This window comes from Megascapheus bottae, chromosome 19 (assembly GCF_031878675.1).
Source record: "Megascapheus bottae isolate mThoBot1 chromosome 19, mThoBot2.hap1, whole genome shotgun sequence".
Lineage (NCBI taxonomy): Eukaryota > Metazoa > Chordata > Mammalia > Rodentia > Geomyidae > Megascapheus > Megascapheus bottae.
Genome location: NC_143527.1, coordinates 41,958,499 through 41,982,272, shown reverse-complemented (window position 1 = coordinate 41,982,272; position 23,774 = coordinate 41,958,499). Strand labels below are relative to the sequence as shown.

The window sequence follows — 23,774 nt, the reverse complement described above, 5'->3', positions numbered from 1 at the left end:
AATTGCTTACACCTAGAATTCTAGTTACTCAGGAGGCTGAGATCAGAGGATAGAACTTTGAAGCCAGCCTGGGCAGGAAAGTACATGAGACTCTCATAACCAATGAATCACCCGAAAGAAAAACAAAACAAAACAAAAACCCAGAAGTGATACTGTGGCTCAAAGTGGTAGAGTGCTAACCTTGAGCTCAGGGATAAAGTCCAGGCCCTGAGTTCAAGTCCCATAACTGATGAAAAAAAAACATAGGGCCAGGAGTTTGGCCTAGTGGTATATTGCTTGCCAAGCATGCACAAAGACCTGGGCTCGATTCCTCGGTACCACATACATAGAAAAATGGCAGAAATGGTGCTGTGGCTCAAGTGGTCAAGCTCTAGCCTTGAGAAAGCCCAAAGACAGTGCTCAGGCCCTGGGTTCAAGGCCCAGGACTGGCAAAAAAAAAAATCAGTATCAGGATTTTTGTCTGAGAATTTAATCAAAGATTTTTTTTTTTGCTAGTCCTGGGCTTGGGCTCAGGGCCTGAGCACTGTCCCTGGATTTTCTCAAGGCTAGGGCTTGACCACTTGAGCCACAGCACCACTTCTGGCTTTTTGCTACTGAGGAATCAAACCCGGGTCTTCGTGCATGCTAGGCAAGCACTCTACCATTAGGCCAAACTCCCGGCCTTTAATCAAAGTTTTAAATGAGTCCTTTGTGTGAGTATGTGTGGGTATGTGTGCACATGCACACTTTAGTCACATTTACATTTTTCTTTCTTTTTTTTTTGGTAGTTAAGTCTAATGATCTTTCCTTCCCAAGCTGGCTTCAAACCACAATCTTCACATCTCAACCTTCTGAGCAGCTGGAATTGCAGGTGTGAGCCACCACACCTGGCTGGCCACATTATACTTCTCTTGCTGGCCTCCATGACCATGTTTATAAGTTCTGGAACTGTCTTAACAGCTTTGGCTTATGGAGTTCAGTTGTTTCACATCAGATTTTCCTGGAACTGTGGTTCTCGTATAGCAGAAGGAAACAAGCAGTTACATTTTTGGCGGGGTCTAATTGTTTTCATGCATTTTGTGGTTTTTAGTTGTCTGGTTGTCTGTGTTTTTTGTTTTTTTTTTTCTTCGTGCATGCTAGGCAAGCACTCTACCACTAGGCCAAACTCCCGGGCCTGTGTCTGTGTTTTTTTTGTTTTTTGCTTTTTTTTGTCCTAGGTCCTGAGCACTGTCCTTCGACACTTTTTGCTCCAGGCTAGCCCTCTGCCACTTGAGCGACAGCACCACTTCTGACTTTTTCTGAGTTTGTGGTACTGAGGAATGCATGCTAGCTAAGCACTCTACCACTAGGCTATGCTCCTAGCCCCTGTGTGTTCTTTTGTAGATCACTAAATGTTAAGATAATTGTTATGCTGGGCTCAGTGGCTCATACCTGTAATCCTAGCTACTCAGGAGGCTGCGATCTGAGGATCATGGTTCAAAGCCAGCCTGGGAACTAAAACGTCTGTGAGATTCTTATTTCCAATTAACCACAGAAACGCAGAAGTCGTGCTGAGGCTCAAGGGGTAGGACAGTAGGCTTGAGCTGAAGAGCTCAAGGACAGTGCCCAGGCCCAGAGTTCAAGTTCCACTACTGACAAAAAAAAAAAAGTTACCAGCTCTTTAAGGTACTTATAGACCTCTGTTTCCTATTTATTTTTTATTTGGTTCCTTTGATTGAACCACGCTTGTATTTCATGTACCTTTGGGATTTATAGTTTTATACAGCTTTTTGTTGTTGTTTTTTGGTGGGGGCTGGTGGTGCTGGTATTAGGGCTTGAACTCAGAGGCTGGGCACTGTCCCTGAGCTTTTGTTTTCCTTTAAGGCTAGTACTCTACCACTTGAGACACAGTGCCACCTCTGGCGTTTTCTGTTTATGTGGTAATAGGGAATCGAACCCAGGGCTTTATGCATGCTAGGCATGCACTCTACCATTAAGCCACATTCCCAGACAGCTTTTTTGCTCAAGAGCACTCTACCACTTGAGCCACAGCTCCATCTCTGGCTTTTGCTGTTTAATTAGATACAGAATCTCAAGGTTTCTGCCTAGGCTGGCTTTGAATAACTTCAATCCTCAGCTCCAAAGAAGTTAAGATTTCCGGAGTGAGCCACTGATGCCTAGATTCTCTGTCTTTATATACTGACTTTGTAAGACTCTGGGGCAAATCATTTCTCTGGTTTTAACTTCACTGGCTTATATATTATTTCCCCAAGCAACCTGCTGGTTTCATTTTTAGATATCTTTCTCCCTCTGGTGTCCATTAGTAGTACTGCAGGCGCACTACAGCGGTAAACTGCCTTTGTTCTGCAGCTCCCCTGTAACCACAGAGTGAGATTCCTAAGAATGATCCAACTTAGCATGAGACAGTAGTCTTCAAGCTCTCCGAGAGGTCAGACTCCTGGACTCCATCCTTCTCTTCATCCTTAGAGAAAAGCTATAAACTGGATGATTTCTGCTGTGCCCAGCCACAGTAACTTTGGTGGGCCTGCATGCCTTGTGGTGCCACTGAGTCCTGTACTTGCCTTGCGCTCAGTAGGTTTGGGGCAACCAAGCTACGGCTGTCCCATCAATGAGTCAAGTCAAGTGAGACAGAAACCAGTGCCTTGGGCAGTGCTCTGAAAAGCCAGGAGGTAGACATGTATGTGTTCCATTCTTCTCCAACCCAGCTGTCCACAGCTCTAAGTTGGTGACTTCCTCCGTGCATGCTCATTTGTCACTCAGGCTGGGGGGCAATCACAGGTAAAGTGACAGGACCCTTCTTGACCTTTCCAATGTGGCCATTTTGGATCTGGCTTCTGGTTTCTTGGGCCACATATTAAACTGACATCTCTGTGGGAAGGCTAACAGCTATGTCCAATTGATGCTAATTCCCACTCAATTATTTTCACCAAAAGAGACAGAGAAAGAGGCTACAGAGTCAAGGACAATGAACACATCAAGAGGAACATTCTGATCGACAGAGTGCTATGGGAAGATTCCATACCCTTTAATACTCCGTGCCTGGGATTACAGATGAGAAAGCCACAGCACAGAGGTAAGGCACCTAGCCTTCAGATCTGGTGTAGATACTGACTGGTATGTGGTAGGCAATGGAAACTCAGTCTGGATTCAAAAAAGGATACATTGAAAAGAAATTATGAAATAAAATTTTATTGTACAATAGTTATATTTGTTGAGCCAGGTGTGGTGGCTCTTGCCTGTAATCCTAGTTACTAAGGAGGCTGAGATCTGAGGATCAAGGTTCAAAGCCAACCAGGGCACAAAAGGACCTGAGACTTTTATCTCTAATTAACCTCTAGAAAATGGGAAGTAGGGCTTGGCTCAAGGGTAGGGTGGTAGCCTTTAGTTGAAGAGCTCAGGGACAGCGACCAGGCCTAGTTCAAGCCCTATGACCCCCCCCAAAAAAAAGTTACATTTGCTGTATGTGATGAAAAGCTGGCAAAAGCCTTTTGTTTAGCCCCCCGTTTGTCTTTTACAATTTTCTGTGAGGGTTTCCTAATACTTTCCTGGTCAGTTAGTTGTGTTGGTATTAAGTATCTTGAGACAAAAGGTGTGACAGATCAAAAAAGTGCAGGGGGAAGACCACTGCCGAAGAGCAGTCTCCAGGAGCTGGGGAGTTTCCATGGTAAAGCAGAGGCGGCAGGGTCATCACTCTGTAAATGAACAAAATCCTTTAGTCCTTCAGCTTTGCTACCTTATTTCCTTTCTGGTTGTGACACTTTTAGGTTTTACTGCTAGGAAAAATAAAGTAGTAAGTCCCTATGTTTTCATATCAAATGAAGACATACTTCAAGTTTCAAACAATATATATATATATATGCCAGAAAGGCTACAAATGATATCTATGAAATAAAAACAAATTTAAAAGGAATAGAAGTTAGAAAATAAGGCGAATTGCTTCTATATTTCTTAGCAAAAGCATCAAACATTTACCCAGGATATAAAGCTGTGTCATGGTGCTTCCGTTCTGCCTAAAGGCCATCTCATTACTATGGTGCAACAGATTCATCCACAACATCAAACTGTTTGCATTATGATTTACTAGCTTACATAGCACAGTGTGGCTCACATAGCAATACCTCCCCCTACCCTTCTCCTACCCCCCTCTCCCCTACCAGTCCTGGTGCTTGAACTCAGGGCCTGGGCACTGACCCTGAGCTTCTTTTCCTTAAGGCTAGCACAATAGCACTTGAGTCACAGCACCACTTCTGGCTTTTTCTATGTATGTGGTCCTGAGGAATCAAACCCAGGGCTTCATGCATGCTAGGCCACACTCCTGGCCCCAGCAATACATTTTATTTCTCTAAAATATTAAACTTCACAGAATACCTGCTTATTCTTTTTTTTTTTTTTTGCCAGTCCTGGGCTTGAGCTCAGGGCTTGAGCTCAGGGCCTGAGCACTGTCCTTGGACTTTCTCAAGGCTAGAGCTCTACCACTTGAGCCTCAGCACCACTTCCGGCTTTTTTGTATGTATGTGGTACCAAGGAATCGAACCCGGGGCTTCATGCATGCTAGGCAAGCACTTTAACCACTAGGCCAAACTCCCAGCCCCTACCTGCTTATTCTCATAAGAATATGTCTGAAGTTGGGTGTGGTGGCTCACGCCTGTAATCCTAGCTACTCAGGAGGCTGAGATCTGAGGGTTAAGGTTCTAAGCTAGTGGGCACAAACGGACCTGAGACTCTTATCTCCAATTAACCTCTAAAAAATGGGAAGTGGGGCTTGGTTCAAGGGTAGGGTGGTAGCTTTGAGCTGAAGAGCTCAGGGACAACACCCAGGTCCCAGAGTAGGGTGGTAGCCTTGAGCTGAAGGGCTCAGGGACAGCGTCCAGGCCAAGTACAAGCCCCATGACCCACAAAAAAAAAAAAAAAAAAAAAAAAAGAAAAGAAAAAAAGAATATGTCTGGCATAGTTATTGTAGCATGAATAAGAAGCACAATGAATTCAGGATTTTCCTCTGAAAAACTGGCTGTAATCAAAAGACTAGCTATCTTATTTTCAGAAGTTCAGCTTAAATTTTATGTAGATAGATATATGGCTAATACTTAATCCTTCACTTATCTGGTATACTTATATAGTACACCACATGCCAGTTGATGAATACTTAACTAGACAAATCATAGATTTACACCATAATAAAACTTACACAGGGTTTGATTATCTGAAGCCATTCATTTAGGTACCCAACAAGACCTACTGCGTCTGGAATATTATCCCCTTCTGAAACGAATTTCAGCAGAATTGCCAGTTGGATTTCTTTAGAACAGCTAGAAGAAATAAAAAGAACAGTGTAATATTCTTCCCCTGATAGAAGATGCTGACTCTAGTGTGTTGATTTTACAAGTAGGTTAACCTGCCTGGTAGAATTTTAGACATGGAAAAGATATAACATCGCTTGCTTGTCCTATTGCCCCCAAAATGTACTACTATGTGTGGCACAATACCAGGAACCACATACTCTGCCCCCCCCCCCCCGCCCAGGGAATATGCAAGTTTGTGTCTCATCCCAAGGGTACAGGAAAAACCATGCTTTCTATCCTTGGCTACAGTACATTAGGTTCCTTCTTTCTGATCTACTTCCAAAACCTACTTTGGAAGATTGGAGAAAAAAAGAGACTGAATGGAAATAACACCTTTCTTATTAAAGCAGTGAAGGAAAAATACAAGACTGTGGAATACAGAAAAGAAAGCTTATTCCTTCTACAGATACCATTATGTATTTCATACATGCAAAGCATTGTTTGCAAAGTTTACGAATCAATCTGTACAACAGTCCTTAATAAAGTTCTAGTAGTCAGTTTTACAAATGAATTGGTTTGGAACAGGAGCCAGGACAGAATGGCAGAATTCAAACTCTCATACTTACAAAGTGTGTTGGGTAAGTTATTTACTCCTGTTACAGAACAATGACAGAACCCACCTCAAAGGCTGTCATAAGGTATAACAAAGATCATGGTGGCCAAGTGTAAAGACAGTTAGTGACACGTATATAGCAGAGACAATGGAAATGAGAGCTTTATGACAGGGCAACAAGTTGCAGACTGAAACTGCAGGGTACCAGTGCTTCACGTCTGTAATTCTAGCTACTTTAGGAGGCTGAGATCAGAGGATTGTAGCTTGAAGCTGGCCCAGATAGAAAAGTCCATGAGACTTTATCTTCAGTTCACTCCCCCAAACCAGAGATAGAGCTGTGGACTTATTCAAGTGGTAAGGCACTAACCTTGGGCAAAAAAATTAAGGGAGAGCATCCACAGCCCAAACCCCCAGGACAGACAGGAAAAAGAGAGAGACTGAGGCTGGAAGTGTGGCTCAAGTGGTAGAGAGTCTGCTCAGCAAGCATAAGGCCACCAAAAAGAAAAAAAAAAAATCCAGTACGAATAACAACTGTCAACTTCCTATATTTCTATAAAAGCCTCAGAGCCGGTGATGAGTTGACACAATGTCTGTGTAGTTTCCTCCTTGCCAACAAAGCAAAAGTATTTCCCCAAACCAAGAACTATAAAAAAATAAAATAAAATTAAGAGTTCTTATAGATTTTCTTAGAACTATCAGAAAACTTGTGAGTACAGGATTGACAGTTACTAGTTCCTAAGTAGGGGAGTAAGAACATACAGGAGACTGTGTAAGCTCAGAGTGACTTAATACTCAGCTAGTCTACCACAAATCCATCTCTGGCAAATAAAAAGTAAAGTTCTTTGCCTTGCTTATACTATCTCACTTTGCAATCCTTAAATCTCTCAGAGGCTCTCAATCTTTGTATGGGCTTCCAATGAATCCTAAGCGACAAGAGAAATCTAGTTTTTTGTTTTGGTTGTTGTTTTGTGAGCCCTAGAGCTTCAACTCTGGGGCTGGGCACTGTCCCTAAATTTCTGCTCTACCACTTGAGCCACAGCACCACTTCTGGCTTTTTGTGGTTAACTGGAGGTAAGAATCTCACAAATTTTTCTGTCCAGGCTATGTTTGAATTGTGATCCTCAGATCTCAGTCTCCTACATAGCTAGGATTACAGGAGTGAGTTACCGGTGCTTGGCTAGAGAAGTCTAGCTGTAAATGTGCTTGCTTCAATTACACATTAGAAAAGGCTCTTTCCAGCCATATAATGTGTGATTGTTAGGGCCAGGAGTTTGGCCTAGTGGTAGAGTGCTTGCCTAGCATGCACCAAGACCTAGCTTCAATTCCTCGGTACCCCACATACATAGCAAAAAGCCGGAAGTGGTGCTGAGGCTCAAGTGGTAGAGTTCTAGCCTTGAGAAAGTCCAAGGACAATGCTCAAGCCCTGAGCCCAAGCCCAGGACTGGCAAAAAAAAAAAAAAAAAAAAAGAATTAGAAGACAGCACTCAGAACCTGAATTCAAGCCTCATGACCAATAATGTGTGATTGTTGTTCTTAATGTACAATGTTATTTCTCATCTCTTTTGTTGTCCCTTGGTTGTCTCATATTGTTACAGTATCTTACCTTGTTACCTGGTATACTGTATATATGTTTATTTGTTTATTTGAAATAGGATAGGGAAGGGGGGAAAACAAGATGAGGGGAGTGGGTAGGGGAGGAAAATGGGGACAAAAACATGACAAGGGGTATCAATGTTTGTGAAGTAATGCACCTTTTATCTAGCGAATATAATGTAACCCTTCTATTAATTACAATTAAAAAATAAAAAAATAAAAGGCTCTTTCTTAGACAAGGCTACTTACACTGGCTCTGTCCTTATTTTGAGACTCAAGCATGTATGATGCAGGAGTGTGGTCTGGAACTTACACTGCTTCTGCTACTGCCATGACACACAGCAAAAGAGAAGATTTTTTAATTTTTGGTGTGCCAGTATTGGGGCTTAAATTCAGGGCCTGGGTGCTGTCCCTTGGCTTTTTCATTCAATGATGGCACTCTACTTGAGCCACTGTTCCCAGCTTTCATGTTGAGATGGCGGCTCAATAGCCTTTTGCACAAGCCAACATCACACCATAATCCTCCCTCTCAATCTCAGTCTCTTGACTACACAGGATCAAAGACAGGATTCACAGGGGTGAGCTACTATAACCAGCTCCCTACCATGTCCCCCCTCTTCCCGCTCATTTTTAGGGCTTGAACTCAGGCCTGGGCACTTAAGACTAGTGCTCTACCACTTTGAGCCCTGTAGAAAATGGGAAGTAGGGTTGTGGCCTTGAGCTGAAGAGCTCAGGAAAGTGCCCAGGCTGAGTTCAGGCCCCATGATCCACCAAAAAAAAAAAAAGTTTCATGGAGAGCTGGGTGCTAGTGGCTGCTTAAGGGTTAAGATCTGAGGACCATGGTTCAAAGCCAGCCAGGGCACAAAATGAGACTTATCTCCAATTAACCACCAAAAAACAGGAAGTAGTGCTGTGGTTCAAATGGTAGAGCACTAACTTTGAGCTAACGATCTCAAGGCCCAGGCCCAGAGTTTAAGCCCCATGACCAAAGGGGGAAAAAAAAAGGTCTCATGAACTTTCCTGCCCAAGCTGGCTTTTAACCACATCCTCACACCTCAGCCTCCTGAGTAGCTAGGATTACCAATGTGAGTCACCAGTGCCCAGCTTTTTTTTTTTTTTTTGGCCCCTTTCTCTTTCTGGCCCCGCTCGCTCCGGCCCTGCTCGCTCTGGCCCGGCTAGGCCCCTCTTTTCTAGCTCAGGCCCCGCTCGCTCCGGCCCCGCTCGCTCCGGCCCTGCTCGCTCCGGCCCTGCTCGCTCCGGCCCGGCTAGGCCCCCCTTTCTAGCTCAGGCCCCGCTCGCTCCGGCCCGGCTAGGCCCCCTTTCTAGCTCAGGCCCTGCTCGCTCCGGCCCCGCTCGCTCCGGCCCCGCTCGCTCCTGCCCGGCTAGGCCCCCTTTCTAGCTCAGGCCCCGCTCGCTCCGGCCCCACTCGCTCCGGCCCCGCTCGCTCCGGCCCTAGCTTTTTTTTTTAAAGAAGGTCTCACTATATTATATAGCCCATATTGTTAAATATGTGTGTGTGTGCATTATTATTATTTTTGGAAGTCCTGGGGTTTGAACTCAGGGCCTGAGCACTGTCCTTGGGCTTTCTCAAGGCTAAAGCTCTACCACTTGAGACACAGCACCATTTCCAGCTTTTTCTGTGTATGTGGTACTGAGGAATCGAACCTGGGTCTTCATGCATGCTAGGTAAGCACTCTACCACTAGGCCAAACTCCTGGCCCTAGATGAAGACTCTTGATTCCATGAATAAAATGAGTAACAAAAAACAAGCAAACTCACCTTTCATCATAGAGTGCTTTTGTGATACCTCCTCCCGGAATACGGATACATAATTCAGAATCATTCATTTGAGGAATGCATGGACTTTTTTCCATTTCTTCCCAGTTAAGGCTCTTTATTTTATTTAGAACACTCTTTTGCATAGAAGGTGTCACTAGGTACCGGAAAGGAGTACTAGAAAAAAAAAATCATATAATTGCATTTTTAGAAAATTTACATTTCTAAGTGGCAAATAACAGGTTTCTAAGTAAACTTACCTTGATTCCCATATATCCTATTGCATAGGCTAAATATCAGTCTCAGCAGACCATGGAAGAATTATTTATGCAAAAATAATCATTCTCTCTTATTTATATATATTCAGGAGAGAGACTGCAAACAGAGGAAAACTTAAACCAAGGCAATGCCACAATACAAACAAATCTACTTCCTAGAGCAACCTTCCTTTCTGCCATAATTCCTATAATTCTGCCATGATTCCTATAATATCTACTGTGACAGTCCTAGAAATCAGCTCATTTTGAAAGGTGATTATAGACTTACTTGATATTTTTCATCCTGTTTATATAGGTGTGCGTACAGTAAATTATAACTTAATAGTAGTCAGATTTTAGAAAATAGTCTATATAATACTTTACCAACTTTACATAATAATGATAAAATATAAGAAGGTGTATTTCTACTTCTCTTATTTAAGAATTCACTCTGAAGCCAAGTTTGGCCTAGTGGTAGAGTGCTTGCCTAGCAAGCATGAAGACCTGGCTGGGTTCAATTCCTCGGTACTACATACATAGAAAAAGCCGGAAGTGGTGTTGTGACTCAAGTGGTAGAGCTCTAGCCTTGAGAAAGTCCAAGGACAGTGCTCAGACCCTGAGCTCAAGCCCAGGGCTGGCAAAAAGAAAAAAAAAAAAACCCAACAGAAAACAGTCATAGCCTAAAGCACAAGAAAGACAGGAACCTACCTCCGAAGCTGCAGATCATTGCAGTGGGAAGAATGGCTGCTTGAGAGAACAACAACCCTGGCACAATTACTACTCTTCACCCAGGAAAGCAATTTTTCACAGAACGACTTGGCTTTGTACTTTGTATGCCGAAATGGGAAAAAGAAAGACATTTTAGTTATAAGAATATTGTATACAATATTTTATCAACTTTATGTGTGATGTCAATTTCTGGAAACTAAAATGACTAGTATTGTCAGACCTGCTATTTTAAAACATCAAAAAAAGGGCAATGCATAGATTCCAAAATATTCTATTCTAAGTACAATTCCCTTTCTGTTACTTAAGTAATCTAGTGTTAATATTCATGTCATTGCTAGAAATTTCTGACTAAACTCTAATCATGAGGCAATCACTAAATGAACAGAGTGGTAGACACTTGGCTTCATTTCCTCAAAACAATACAGGAGAAAAAGAGGAGAGTTACACATGATCCTTGATGGAATCCAAAACTGAAGGAAATTTGGGAGATAGTTGAATAACACTTTTTTTTTAAAAAATTTACTTTAGGGCTGGGAGTGTGGCCTCGTGTAGAGTGTTTAACTTGTGTGCAGAAAGCTCTGAGTTTGATTCCTCAGTACCACATGTGCTAGCCTTAAGAGAGTTCAAGGACATTTTGGATCAGGGTTTGGGCAAAGGCTCGGCTGGCATCATGTCTGGCTGAGAAGGTGACAAAAAGAAGCCCCTGAAGCAGCCCAAGAAGCAGGCCAACGAGATGGATGAGGAAGACAAAGCCTTCAAGCAGAAACAGGAAGAAGAGCAGAAGAAACTCGAGGAACTGAAAGCAAAGGCCACACGGAAGGGACTCCTGCCACAGGTGGAATTATGAAATCTGGCAAAAAATGAGCTGCTCCTTGAGCCTGAGATGATGGTGACCCTGAATTCCATTCCTATCTAAACATCTGGATTTCCTGTGGTGACATCTCTGCCACCTCTAAGAAGTTTTGTCTAGGATTCTGAACCGTTAAGAACAACCTTAAAAAAAAAAAAGTCCTACAGTGGCTCTGTCTCTCGTTTGTCAGCCATTGTGTCAGTCATTCCAACCTCAGCTGTAAATTTAAAGTAAACCCAGCCCAGACTCCTACCAGAATCTGCTCTTTGTTCTACTCTGGCATTCTCTGTCATTTTGAGATTAAACCCAACTCACAATAAATAAATAAATAAAAGCCCAAGGACAGTGCCTGGGCCCTGAGTTCAATCCCTGGGACTGGCAAAAAAAAAAAAAAAGAAAAAAAACACTTTATTGTTATGATAGAAGTGATATACAGAAGGGTTACATTTACATGAGTCAAATAATAAGTACACTTCCTTTCACAGAGGGTTATCTGTTCCCTTTCTCACCCTGAGTAACACTTTTGAATTATATGCTGACTTTTTCCTTGGGTGAGCAGTAAGTGTTATGGTGATAAGAATGTTGTTTTTGTGGCACAGAGCACTGACCACAGCCTTATGCATGCTAGGCATATGCTCTACTCATGTCAAAGCCCTAGCACCTGTCCTTGTCGTTGAAAGTTGTATGAGCAGTTAGGGGTGAAGCATCCTACCGCTAGCCAATTTTTGGATTATTTTACAGAAGAAAATACTTTATGTATGTGTATGTTTATGTTTGCAGGCACAGGGATATCAAGCAGATGTGACAACATGTTAACAATTGCCAAGTTTGAGTCGTAAAAGTTGGGAGGCCCTACTTTATGAAAATGGAAGATAATCAGTCACTAAAATTAAAATGCAAGTGAAAAATAGCTTTAAAAATTAATGCATCAGGCTGTCGGGGCATGGTGGTTCACACCTGTAATCCTAGCTATTCAGGAAACATGAAAGGACTTAAGACTCTTATCTCCAATTAACCCCCAGAAAATGGGAAATGGGGCTTGGCTCAAGGGTAGGGTGGTAGCCTTGAGCCGAAGAGCTCAAGGACAGAACCCAGTAGGAGTTCAAGCCCCAAGACCCACAAAAAAAAAAGACATCAGGGGTAAGGGTTAGATTTAACTCTGTGGAAGACTGCTTGTTTAGCAAGTGCTGGACCCTAAGTTTGCTCTTAGCACTGAATAAAGAAAGAGGGGTGGGAGGGAAAGAGAAGGGGGTGGAGAGGGGAGGAAAGAAAGAGAGGAAGGGGCAGGGGGAATAGTATAATACTGGAAAGGGTGGAAGTTAAGATCATGTAGAAAAGCTGTCCAACAGAACTCTCCATGATCATGGCAATGCTACTGAGAACTGGAAATGTGACCTGTGTAACGAATAACTGATGTTTTCATTCATTAATTACAATTTAAATATGGGGGTTGTGGGCATAGCAGAGCAGTTGCCTAGCCTGAATGAGGTCATGGATTCCATACCTAGCTAACTGCTAGATGACTGGTTTTCCTTAAGTAGTAGCAGTGGAAAGTTGGTTTCAGAAGATATTTGGTATTTATGTGCTTTATGTATGAAACTTGACATATACACAAATTATACATGACAGTGGTTGAAATGTAATTCAAATGGAATAAATCTACAATATTGATACACCTAGATTTGTCACAAACAGTACCTGAATAGAAAATGTATCAGATCCAAGACTTAAGTCTCAGTTTCCTTCTATAACCATGAAATGAGAGTAACATACTGCAAAATTATGAAGCTATTTCTCTACAAGGACATATTATTTTAAGTATACATTTAATATAGTAGAAATGATTTTTAATCTTAATGAAACTGGATTTCTCATTGTATTTTACTTTAACAATCAATTTTAAAAAGCAAATGTAACATACCAACCTTAATAAAAATAGATCTTAACTGAAGAGCCACTAGCTTTCTTGAAGGCAATGAATATACTACAAAGAAAATGAAATCATAAGAAGTTGAAATTATCAATGATAAAATATCTCAATTGTTACAGCTTTGGCATCTCTGTATTTTCAATAACTAAAAATATAAACTGGGCGCAATGGCTCATGTTTATAACCATACCGACATGATGGGTGAGATTGTAAGGATTATGGTTTGAGATCAACTCAGGCAAAGGGTTAGCAAAACCTCATCTCCATAACAAGGTAGATAAAGAGCTGTCACCCCAGCTGCTTGGAAAGAACAAAAAGGAGGATCATGGTCCAGCATTTCCTGGAAAAAAAAAACCATCAAGACCCTATTAAAAAATAAAAAGACCAAGACATGTGAAAGGGTATCAATGTATGGGAATTAATGCACCATCTATCTGGCAAATATCATGTAACCCTTCTATTAATTACAATAAAAATATATAAAAAAAGAAAAAGAAAAACTGTGATAAGCAAAGAAAAAAAATAAATAAAAAGAATGAGTTGCTGGCAGGGTTGTGGAGAAAAAGGAACCGTACTACACTGCTGGTGGGATTGTAAACTAGTTCAGCCACTCTGGAAAGCAGTGTGGAGGTTTCTTAAAGAACTGAAAATTGACCTTCCCTACGATCCCGCCATACCACTTCTGGGCATCTATCCTGAATATCATAACCCAGGATATGATAAGGACACCTGCTCAGCTATGTTCATCTCTGCACTATTCACAATAGCCAGGTGATGGAAACAATCTAGATGCCCTACTGCAGATGAATGTATACAGAAAATGTGGTATATATATATATATATATATATATATATATATATATATATATACACACACACAATGGAATTCTACAGAGCCAACAGGCAAGATAAAATAATGGCATTTGCAGGGAAGTGGATGAATCTAGAGCGAATCATGTTGAGTGAGACAAGTCAAGACCAAAGGAACAAAAGGCACATGGTATTCTTAATATGCGGCTATTAGATCCAAACAGTACAAGAGCAAGGACTCAATATTTGCATACCCAATGCTATATTTCCAATACCATTATTGGAAATATAAACACAACTACATAGACATAAAAACCTATGACTCTATAGATATAATGTTTTATTTCATAAATTAATATGTATCTATGATATACAAACTCTTAGCCTAATTTTGATTATGTTCTAAAAACTAAGTGCCAGTGATTGTATATAGAGATTCCCTTGTTGAACACTTGTTTGTTAAACATGTCGTTTGAAATCTGATGTAAAAATCAATGTTAATAAATTCTTTATTAAAAAAATAAAAAATAAAAAGAAATAAGGCAAGGGCATGATTCAAGTGACAGCATGGCTGGCTGTTTAGCAAGCATAAGGCCCTAAGTTCAAACACCAGAATAAACACAATATACAAACCCCTACACACCTACCTACACACACACACACACACACACACACACACACACGTAAATACAAATATAATTTATGTGCTTCTTTTTTTGAGATGAGGTCTCACTATGCTGCCTAGCCTGGCCTTAAACTCACAATTCTCCTGCTTTAGCCTCCTGTGAAGCTGAGATTATAGGCACATGGCACCACAGCCACCTTTAAAATGTAAGCAGTATATCAACTGGTTAAAAAAATTCATTTTAAAAGGAACTTAAAATGAACCAGTGATCTTTATTCTATATAATATATTCACCTTTACACTATAAGAAAATATTAAAAAAGTGTTTTGTTTTGTTTGTTTGTTTTAATTTGGAGTGGTGCATGTATTAATAGTCCTAACTACTATAAGAAGTGAGGCAGGAGATAGCTGGAGTACAAGAGTTTAGTTCTAGTCTATGCAACACATCAGATCACATTTCTTCTGATTTCAAAATCAGAGTGTTTTTGTCCCCTGGAAATTTCTGGTATTAAAACAAATAAAGTTCTTAAGAAATATAAACTTGGGGCCGGGAGTTTGGCCTAGTGGTTAAAGTGCTTGCCTAGCATGCATGAAGACCCGGGTTCGATTCCTCGGTACCACATACATAGAAAAAAGCCGGGAAGTGGTGCTGAGGTTCAAGGCAAAAAAAAAAAAAAAGAAATATACTTTTAGTTTCTGATATACTTTCCTATTCTCTCCCATGAACAGCAACACTTATTGAGGTTACCAGAAGAAATAGTAAAAAGTGAAAGAATGTTAGCCATATAATCAAACCATGAAATAGGTATGCTTGTATTCTTTAGGACATTTTTCTTTTTTTTTTTTTGTCAGTCCTGGGCTTGAGCTCAGGGCCTGAGCACTGTCCTTGGACTTTCTCAAGGCTAGAGCTCTACCACTTGAGCCTCAGCACCACTTCCGGCTTTTTTCTATGTATGTGGTACCGAGGAATCGAACCCGGGTCTTCATGCATGCTAGGCAAGCACTTTAACCACTAGGCCAAACTCCCGGCCCCTCTTTAGGACATTTTGAAGGACTCAAAATAGTATAAAACTTTCTGTGAGTCCATGTGTACATATTTTTTATTCTCTTGGGGAAAAGATTCATAACTTCTTTCAGATTTTAGAAGTGGCCTATGCTAGTAACACTTAAGGATCCCCTGCTCAATTTCACATCTACAAATAAGCTCTTGTATGATAGAAAAGAGCCACTAAGGAGATAGGTCTAGGTCACTGTGCTGAAGTTTAAGCTTTTATAGTAAAGCTTTTGGGGGGAAATACTGGCATTCAAATTCAAGGCCTCATGTTTGCTAAACAGATGCTCTGCCACTTGAACCACACTCTCAGTCCCAAGATTAAGCTTTTATTATAAAAGCTGGTGGTTCGCTGATGTAATCCTAGCTACTGAGGAGGCTGAGATCTGAAGGTCAAGGTTTAAAGCCAACCCAGCCAGACCAGGAAAGTCCATGAGGCTCTTACTTCCAATTAACCAATACATTTTAGAACTAAGAGAAAGAGACTAAGGGGAATTAGAAAACTCAGGCCTCTAGTCTATCTTTGACATACACACAGTCCAACTTAACAGATCTATATGTGAAAAGTATGTAATTCATAGGATGTGGGCAGACTAAGCTTAAAACCTAAGGTACAGCTGGATGCTGATGGCTCAAATCTGTAATCACAGTTACACAGGAGGCTGAGATCTGATGATCTTGGTTTGAAGCCAGAACAGGCAGAAAAATCCCCCTGAGGTTCTCATAATTAACCACACTAAAACCAGTCATGGCACTTTGGCTCAAAGTGGTAGAGCACTAACTTTGAGCCCAAAAACTCAGGGAAAGTACCCAGGCCTTGAATTCAAAAGCTCCAAGACTGACAAAAACATAAGATACACCATCTTTAGTAACAGTAACACTCATATTTTCAATCAGCAAAATGTGAACATATGGTTGTTAGGATCCTGTTCCTTTGTACTTTTTCTCCTGGTGTAATACAATATGAAAACAATATATATTTTGGCCAACAACATCTACCTTATATCAAATCAAACCTTTATATCTAGTTTGTTTTGGAAACTATGAGAGTTAGATGAATAAGCCAAATGATAGTACAAGAAAATGATCAGACAAATGCAGAAGGCAATATAGTCTATAGTCTATGGACCAGACTTTTTACAATAAATCAGTTTGTGATGAAGAATAAAAAGGACTTTTATTTTCTAAAATAAATGATTCAGGTGTAAAACAGTCAGGTGAACTATATCAGACCAGGTGTTCTGATTTGAAGAAGCTAATTTTAAATGGTATTTTGGGCCAGCTTGAATAGGATGAGATACAAAAAGATATCAGAAGCCAGGGTGCAGTGGCTCACGCCTGTAATCCTAGCTACTCAGGAGGCTGAGATCTGAGGATCCCAGTGTTCAAGGCCAGCCCAGGCACTAAAGACCAAAGACCTTGAGACTTATCTCCAATTAACCACTAGAAAACCGGAAGTGGTGCTGTGGCTCAAGGAGTAGGGCAGTAGCCTTGAGCTGTAGAACTCTGGGACCATGCCCAGGCCCAGGGGTAGGGCGATAGCCTTGAGCTGAAGAGTTCAGAGACAGTACCCAGGCCCAGAGTTCAAGCCCCATGATCCACAAAAAAAAAAAAAAAAAGATACCAGAGAATCACTAATTTTAACAGTAATGTCATTTTAGCTCTGTAAAAATATGATCTGTGTGTATGCGGTGTCGGTCGTGGGGCTTGAACTCTGGGCTTGGGCACTGAACTCTTCAGCTCAAGGCTACTGCCCTACCTCCAGGGCTGGGCAGGGTCCCAGAGGTCTACAGCTCAAGGCTCCCGGACTTTTTAGTGCCCGGGCTGGCTTTGAACTGCAATCCTCAGATCTCAGCCTCCTGAGTAGCTAGGATTACAGGCATAAGCCACTGTACCCAACTGATTTTATCTTTTGAGATGCACATATATATTAGAGTATAGAATATCATGATATGTATATATATATATATATATATATATACAATTTATTTCAAAGTAACTCATCCAAAAAAAAATAAATGACCAGGAACCAGTGGCTCAGTATAGGCACAAAAGAATCAGAATCATATCAGAGGACCAGAGCTTCCCAAGGAGAGTGCTCAGGAGAGCCCCAGGACTGGCAAAAAAAAAAAAAAAATAAATAAATAAAATAAAAGAATTATATTGGTGGGGGGCTGGGAGTTTGGCCTAGTGGCAGAGTGCTTGCCTAGTATGCACTAAGACCAGGGTTTGATTACTCAGTACTTCATACATAGAAAAAGCCTCAAGTGATACTTTGGCTCAAGTGGAGAGTGCTAGCCCAGGGGAGGAAGAGAGAGAGAGAGAGAGAGAGAGAGAGAGAGAGAGAGAGAGAGAGAGAGAGAGAGAGAGAGAGAAAGAGAGAGAGAGAGAGAGAGAGAGAAGGAGGGAGGGAGGGAGGGAGGGAGGGAGAGAAGGCTGGGGAACAATACTTGCTCAAAAGGCTCAGCAAAATAATACTTGCTTAGAATGTACAAGGCCCTGGGCCAGGAGTGTGGCCTAGTGGTAGAGTGCTTGTCTAGCATGCACTACGACCCAGGTTTGCTTCTTTGGTACCACATACATTAGAAACAGCTGGAAATGGTGCTGTGGCTCAAGAGCTCTAGTCTTGAGAAAGCCCAAGGACAGTGCTAAGGCCCTGAGTTCAAGCTTCAGGACTGGCAAAAAAAAAAAAAAAAAAAGAATGTAAAGAATGTACAGGCTCTGGTTCAATATCCAGCACTGAGAAAAAATACATTAAAAATTTCAAAATAAGGAAAAAAGTACACAAAACTATAAGGATTAAATAAATTAATGCATTTAAAGGCACAGTGTAGCATTCAGCTCAAAAGTAATCACTGAGTAAATGATAGCTTTTAGTATAAAATATATAAATTCTAGGGCTGGGAGTTTGGCTTGGTGGTAGAGTGCTTTGCCTAGCATGCACGAAGACCCAGGTTCGATTCCTCAGTACCACATACATCTAAAAAAGCCAGAAGTGGTGCTGAGGCTCAAGTGGTAGGCTCAAGTGTCCAAGGACAGTGCTCAGGCCCAGAGCTCAAGCCCAGGACTGGCACCAAAAAAAAAAAACAAAAAAACAAATATATATATATAAATTCTATATTTTTAGTTATTAAAATACTGAGATACAGAAGCTATAATAATTCAGATTTTTTTGTGTGTGTCAGTACTGGGGCTGATCTCTACCACTTGAGCCACAGCTCTATATAAAGCTTTTTTGATGGTTAATTGGAGGTGAGAATCACAGACTTTCTGCCCAGGCTGGCTTCAAACCATGATCCTCAGATCTCGGATCTCAGTCTCCTGGGTAGCTAGGAGTAAGAGCCACTGACACCCAGCCCAGATATACTTTTTTTTTTTTAATTTTTCAAAATTTTTATTTTATTTTTTTGTCAGTCATGGGGCTTGAACTCATGGCCTGAGCACTGTCCTTGGATTTTTCTCAAGGCTAGAGCTCTACCACTTGAGCCACAGCACTACTTCCAGTTTTTTTCTATATATTTAGTACTGAGGAATCAAACCTGGGTCTCTGTGCATGCTAGGCAAAGCACTCTACCACTAGGCCAAACTCCCTGCCCCCAAATAATTTATTCTTAAAATAACAAAATCACTTTTCCTTCAGGAATTTCTTTGTTTTTTGTTTTTTTTTTTGCCAGTCCTGGGCTTGAGCTCAGGGCCTGAGCACTGTCCTTGGACTCTCTCAAGGCTAGAGCTCTACCACTTGAGCCTCAGCACCACTTCCGGCTTTTTTCTATGTATGTGGTACCGTGGAATCGAACCTGGGTCTTCGTGCATGCTAGGCAAGCACTTCAACCACTAGGCCAAACTCCAGGCCCCCTGCTTTTTTTTTTTTTTTTTTTTTGCCAGTCCTGGGCTTGAGCTCAGGGCCTGAGCACTGTCCTTGGACTCTCTCAAGGCTAGAGCTCTACCACTTGAGCTTCAGCATCACTTCCGGCTTTTTTTTTTTCCTATGTATGTGGTACCAAGGAATCGAGCCCAGGTCTTCATGCATGCAAGGCAAGCACTTTAACCACTAGGCCAAACTCCCAGCCCCTCCTTCAGGAATTTCTATAATAAGATTATTTCCCCCAAGTGAGTTTTATTATGGTAAGCTAAGAACTTTATATAGAAAATAACTGAGATATTAGTTTGTCTTTCAATCTATTAATGGCCTCTCAAGCTCTTCTATCACTTTAAGATTTGATATTACAATGGTTAAACAGCCAGGCACCAGCGGCTCACACCTGTAATCTCAGCAGGAGGCTGAGACGGGAGGATCACAGTTTGAAGTCAGCCCAGAGAGTAAAGTCCCATGAGAAGTTTATCTCCAATTAACTACCAGAAAACTGGAAACGGAGCTGTGGTTCAAAGTGGCAGAGCACAAGCCTTGAGCAGAAGAGCTCAGGGACAGTGATCAGACCGGGAGTTTTAGATTCAGGACTGTCAAAAAATAAAATAAAAATGATTACACAGATGACTAGGAGGCTATAAATGAAGCAATTAGATGTTCTGTGCTTCATGAATAGTAGGAGCGTCCCCAATACTTACAACCATTGTTCCCTGATATCAAGCCTGATAGGCAAGGAGAAATTACAGAGTTTTATGGTCAAGGAAAAGCACAGACTATCAGTTGCACCAAATAGCTCAATCACTTTGAGCCAGTCCAAGGCAAAAAGCAAGATCCCATCATAGTCAAGACTGGTGACTCATGCCTGCAATCCTAGCTTCTTAGGAGGGTGAAATCTAAAGTCTGTGGTTCAAAGTCAGCCTGGGCAGGAAAGTTCAGGAGACTCTGGTCTCCAATTAACTACCAAAAAGGCAGAAGTGGAGCTGTGGCTCAAGTGGTAGAGTGCTATGTTGCTCATGCTGGACTTGAATTCCTAGGCTGAAATTATTCTCTTGCTTCAGCCTTCCTTGTAGGTAAGCTGTAGGTATGTGTCACCATGCCTAGCTTAGTGTCTACTTCCAATTATAAGACTCAAGCCAAGTATGGTAGAATACACCTGTAATTCTAACACTTGAGTGGCAGAGGTAGGAAGATTATGTTTGAGACCAGCCTGGACTACACAGTTAAGTTTCAGGCCAGCCTGGGATACATAGTGAGACCCTGTGTCAAAAACCATATATAAAACAAGTCTACCTGTGGTAAGTAGGAAAACCAAAATCATGCTAAAAACATACCTTCAGCATTGATACTAAGTTCTGTTGAATTTTCTTCCGCAGTTGCATACGGATTGTTTCCAACCATTGGCACCAGACAATCAGTATAGAAGTAACCAATCTTAGACATGTTTAGTGTAGAAATAATCAGATCCATTGCAAGCTGGCCAACATTCCCAACAGATACAGCTGGCTGAACAAAAACAAACAAAACCCCCCCAAAATCAGCAGTACTTTAAAAAGTTTAGACAGAAGACAACCACTATTGCAAAGGATTGAATGCTTTTGTACAGGTACACAGACACACACTGACTTGCAGTAAAACAAAACAGGGCAGAAGTTTCTGCCTTCATGAAGCTTCTATTCTAGGGGTTTGCTATGGTTTGCTATGGACAGAAAGTGAGTGTAAATGCATTTGCAGTTGGTTCTAATTTTAAATAGGGTGATGAAGAAAAGACTCATTTCAGATGACAAATGATTACATACATATTTGAATAAGCTAAAGAATCCTATCAATAAAAGAATATTGCAGACAGTGAAAAGCCAAGTGTTAAGGAACAAGAGGTACAAACAAAAGCAACCTTGGCCTTCTATCAGTTTGCTTACTTTCTTGTCTCTTTCCTTACCCATTCCCAGAAGTTGGGAGTGCCCTTTTATGTTACACGCACACATACAACTTCAAAGACCCAAATATCTACTTATATCCATTATTATTTTCTGAGTTTCAATCTACTGGATACAGTTGTCTGATTACAGCACTGGAAGCTTACTCAACATGTACAAGACTAAACTTTTGCCCCATTTTTTCTTTCTTTTTTTTTGCCAGTCCTGGTCTTGAGCTCAGGGCCTGAGCACTGTCCTTGGATTTTCTCAAGGCCAGAACTCTACCACTTGAGCCTCAGCACCACTTCTGCCTTTTTTTTTTTCTATGTATGTGATACTGAGGAATCAAACCCGGGTCTTCGTGCATGCTAGGCAAACACTCTACTACTAGGCCAAACTCCTGGCCCCCATTTTTTCTTTTATTTCACAAAAGAGCAATACTATTCACCCATTGGCTTATGAAGAATTTTTTTTCCTATTCCAACTACATCTGATACACAAACATATATGGTAGCCCAGGCTGGCCTCAAACTTATGCTCTTCTCTGCCTCAGTCTCCTATCTTGGGTATTCTCTCCTTCAATCTTTGGTTCTGAACTCAGAACCTCTAGACAAGTGCTTTACCACTTGAGTTATACCCTTAGGCCTTTTGGCTTTTAGTTTTTCAAATAGGATTTCATAATAACATTGCTCGGGCTGGCCTCCAACTGTGATCCTCTTACTTTTTCTGCTTCCCAAGTACCTGAGACTATATGCATTCACTGCCACATCTCCACATGTTTTTGTTTTTCTCTCATAGTTGCTGTTATTTTGAGATGAGTCCAATTTTTTCCAGGCTAGTGGTGAAGTAGGATCCTCCACCTCTCCACTATCTGAGATTAAGCAGGTGCCATCCTGGTCAGCATCCCAAAGTATCTCTGGAACAACCTCCTCCATTGCATTCTTCCAACAACTGCCTTCTTTCTGTCTTCAGAGTTACCCGAGCATTTTCTAACCTCTCATTAATATCCTCTGGCTAGCTCCTGTAATTCCCTTTCCAGTAATTTTGTTAGTAATGTATATCATTCCTCATGAATGTATTATTCCTATCAGCAGGTACACATTTCTTTTATTCTTTAAAAGAAATCCTCTAATGATTCCATGTATTTCTCTAGCTACCACCTCACTTCTCACTCCACTAGCCAACCGCACCTCACCAAGTTGTCCACTAAAGCTTAACAACTTCATTTTTGTACTGATGAATACACAGTTCTCCATCTCTAATATGGCTACATACTCAAATAAGGCTTTTACTTATTTAACCCATTTCAAAAAGGCTACTACCATACCCTCCATCACTCCAGTTAGTAACTGTGCATAGATGGCCACCATTAGCCTATATGTTGCTGAATCTAAATAGACACCTGTAATAAAAGATAGTTCTCTCTAGTCTTACACAACTAAAAACAATACATTCTCCAGTGGTGCCTTCTGGGGTCACAGAATCCCCAGCCTATTCCTTCCCAATGTGCTGTTTCATATTTTTTTTTGCTGCCCCCAATGTTCCATGCTGTGTTAGATATTAACCCCTTCCCCTCTGTTCTTTGTACCTGGTGCTTTACCTCGGGGCCTCATGTTCCTGCTTAGCCTCTCGGCCTGTCTCTGTCTGTCAACCCTGGGGCTTAGACTTGGGGCCTGGGCACTGTCCTTGAGCTTTCTCAAGGCTAGCACTCTACCACTTTAGCCACAGTACCACTTCCGGTTTTTCCTGTGTATGTGGTACCAAGGAATCGAACCCAGGTCTTCGTGCATGTTAGGCAAGTCCTCTACCTCTAGGCCAAACTCTCAGCCCCCATAATACTTGTTAACAATCAACGAAGACTATACTTGGTAGACGACTATTTGTAGCACCAACAAAGGTTCCATCTGGACCGCTGCCAACCTCCCTCCTACTTCTTTCAGGTTGAGAATCCGAAGCAGAAGAAACCATTCCCCTCCCCCCAAGTCCGGATCCGGGTGGCGACAGCTCCGAGCTCCAGCGGAGACTCACCATCAAGAGGGTGAAGCCCGTGAGATCGGGCACGGACTCCCCGCAGGGAACAAACATTTTTTTTTTTTTTGCAGCTGAGTGGGAGGAAAAGTATGAACCCGGACTTGAGAAGAACCAGGGCGCCAGGAAGGCAGGCACCTGAGACCCACGGCGTGACCACAGAGCTCAGTCCCCAGAGCCCGGCGCCCAGCCGATGGGGCCCTTCAATCCCCTCGGCGCCGGCCTCTCTGGGGCCGTCCGGCGTCATGCCTGAAAAAGGACTGAAAGGGGCCGCCATCAGCGGTGGCGAGAGGGGACAAGGAGAGCTTTGGGGGACACTTCCAAGGCCAGGGGACCGAGTGTGCCGAGGCTGCGGGGTGTAGGTCCCGCGATAAGGCGGAGCGCGGGCGGAAGTGATCAGGCTTCGCCGCGGACAGCCCCACAGCCGGTCCTTCCAGCGCCGTTTTAAAGCAGTCGTTGCTGCTGCCTTGACA

The 23,774-nt window shown here is 41.9% G+C and overlaps 1 protein-coding gene and 1 pseudogene across 1 annotated transcript; one reads left to right on the top strand and one right to left on the bottom strand.

Annotated features, from left to right (window-relative positions):
• Positions 1-3,148: 3,148 nt before the first annotated feature.
• Psmg2 (proteasome assembly chaperone 2) lies at positions 3,149-23,507 on the bottom strand. Its single transcript, XM_090353438.1, has 7 exons — positions 23,302-23,507; positions 20,692-20,863; positions 13,002-13,060; positions 10,206-10,324; positions 9,244-9,417; positions 5,165-5,285; positions 3,149-3,671 (listed from the first exon to the last, which is right to left on the bottom strand). Exons 1-7 carry the CDS (start codon positions 23,356-23,358, stop codon positions 3,579-3,581), a joined length of 795 nt encoding a protein of 264 aa, XP_090209564.1. The 5' UTR covers positions 23,359-23,507; the 3' UTR covers positions 3,149-3,578.
• Positions 10,897-11,211, top strand: LOC150049918 (translation machinery-associated protein 7 pseudogene; annotated as a pseudogene).
• Positions 23,508-23,774: the final 267 nt, after the last annotated feature.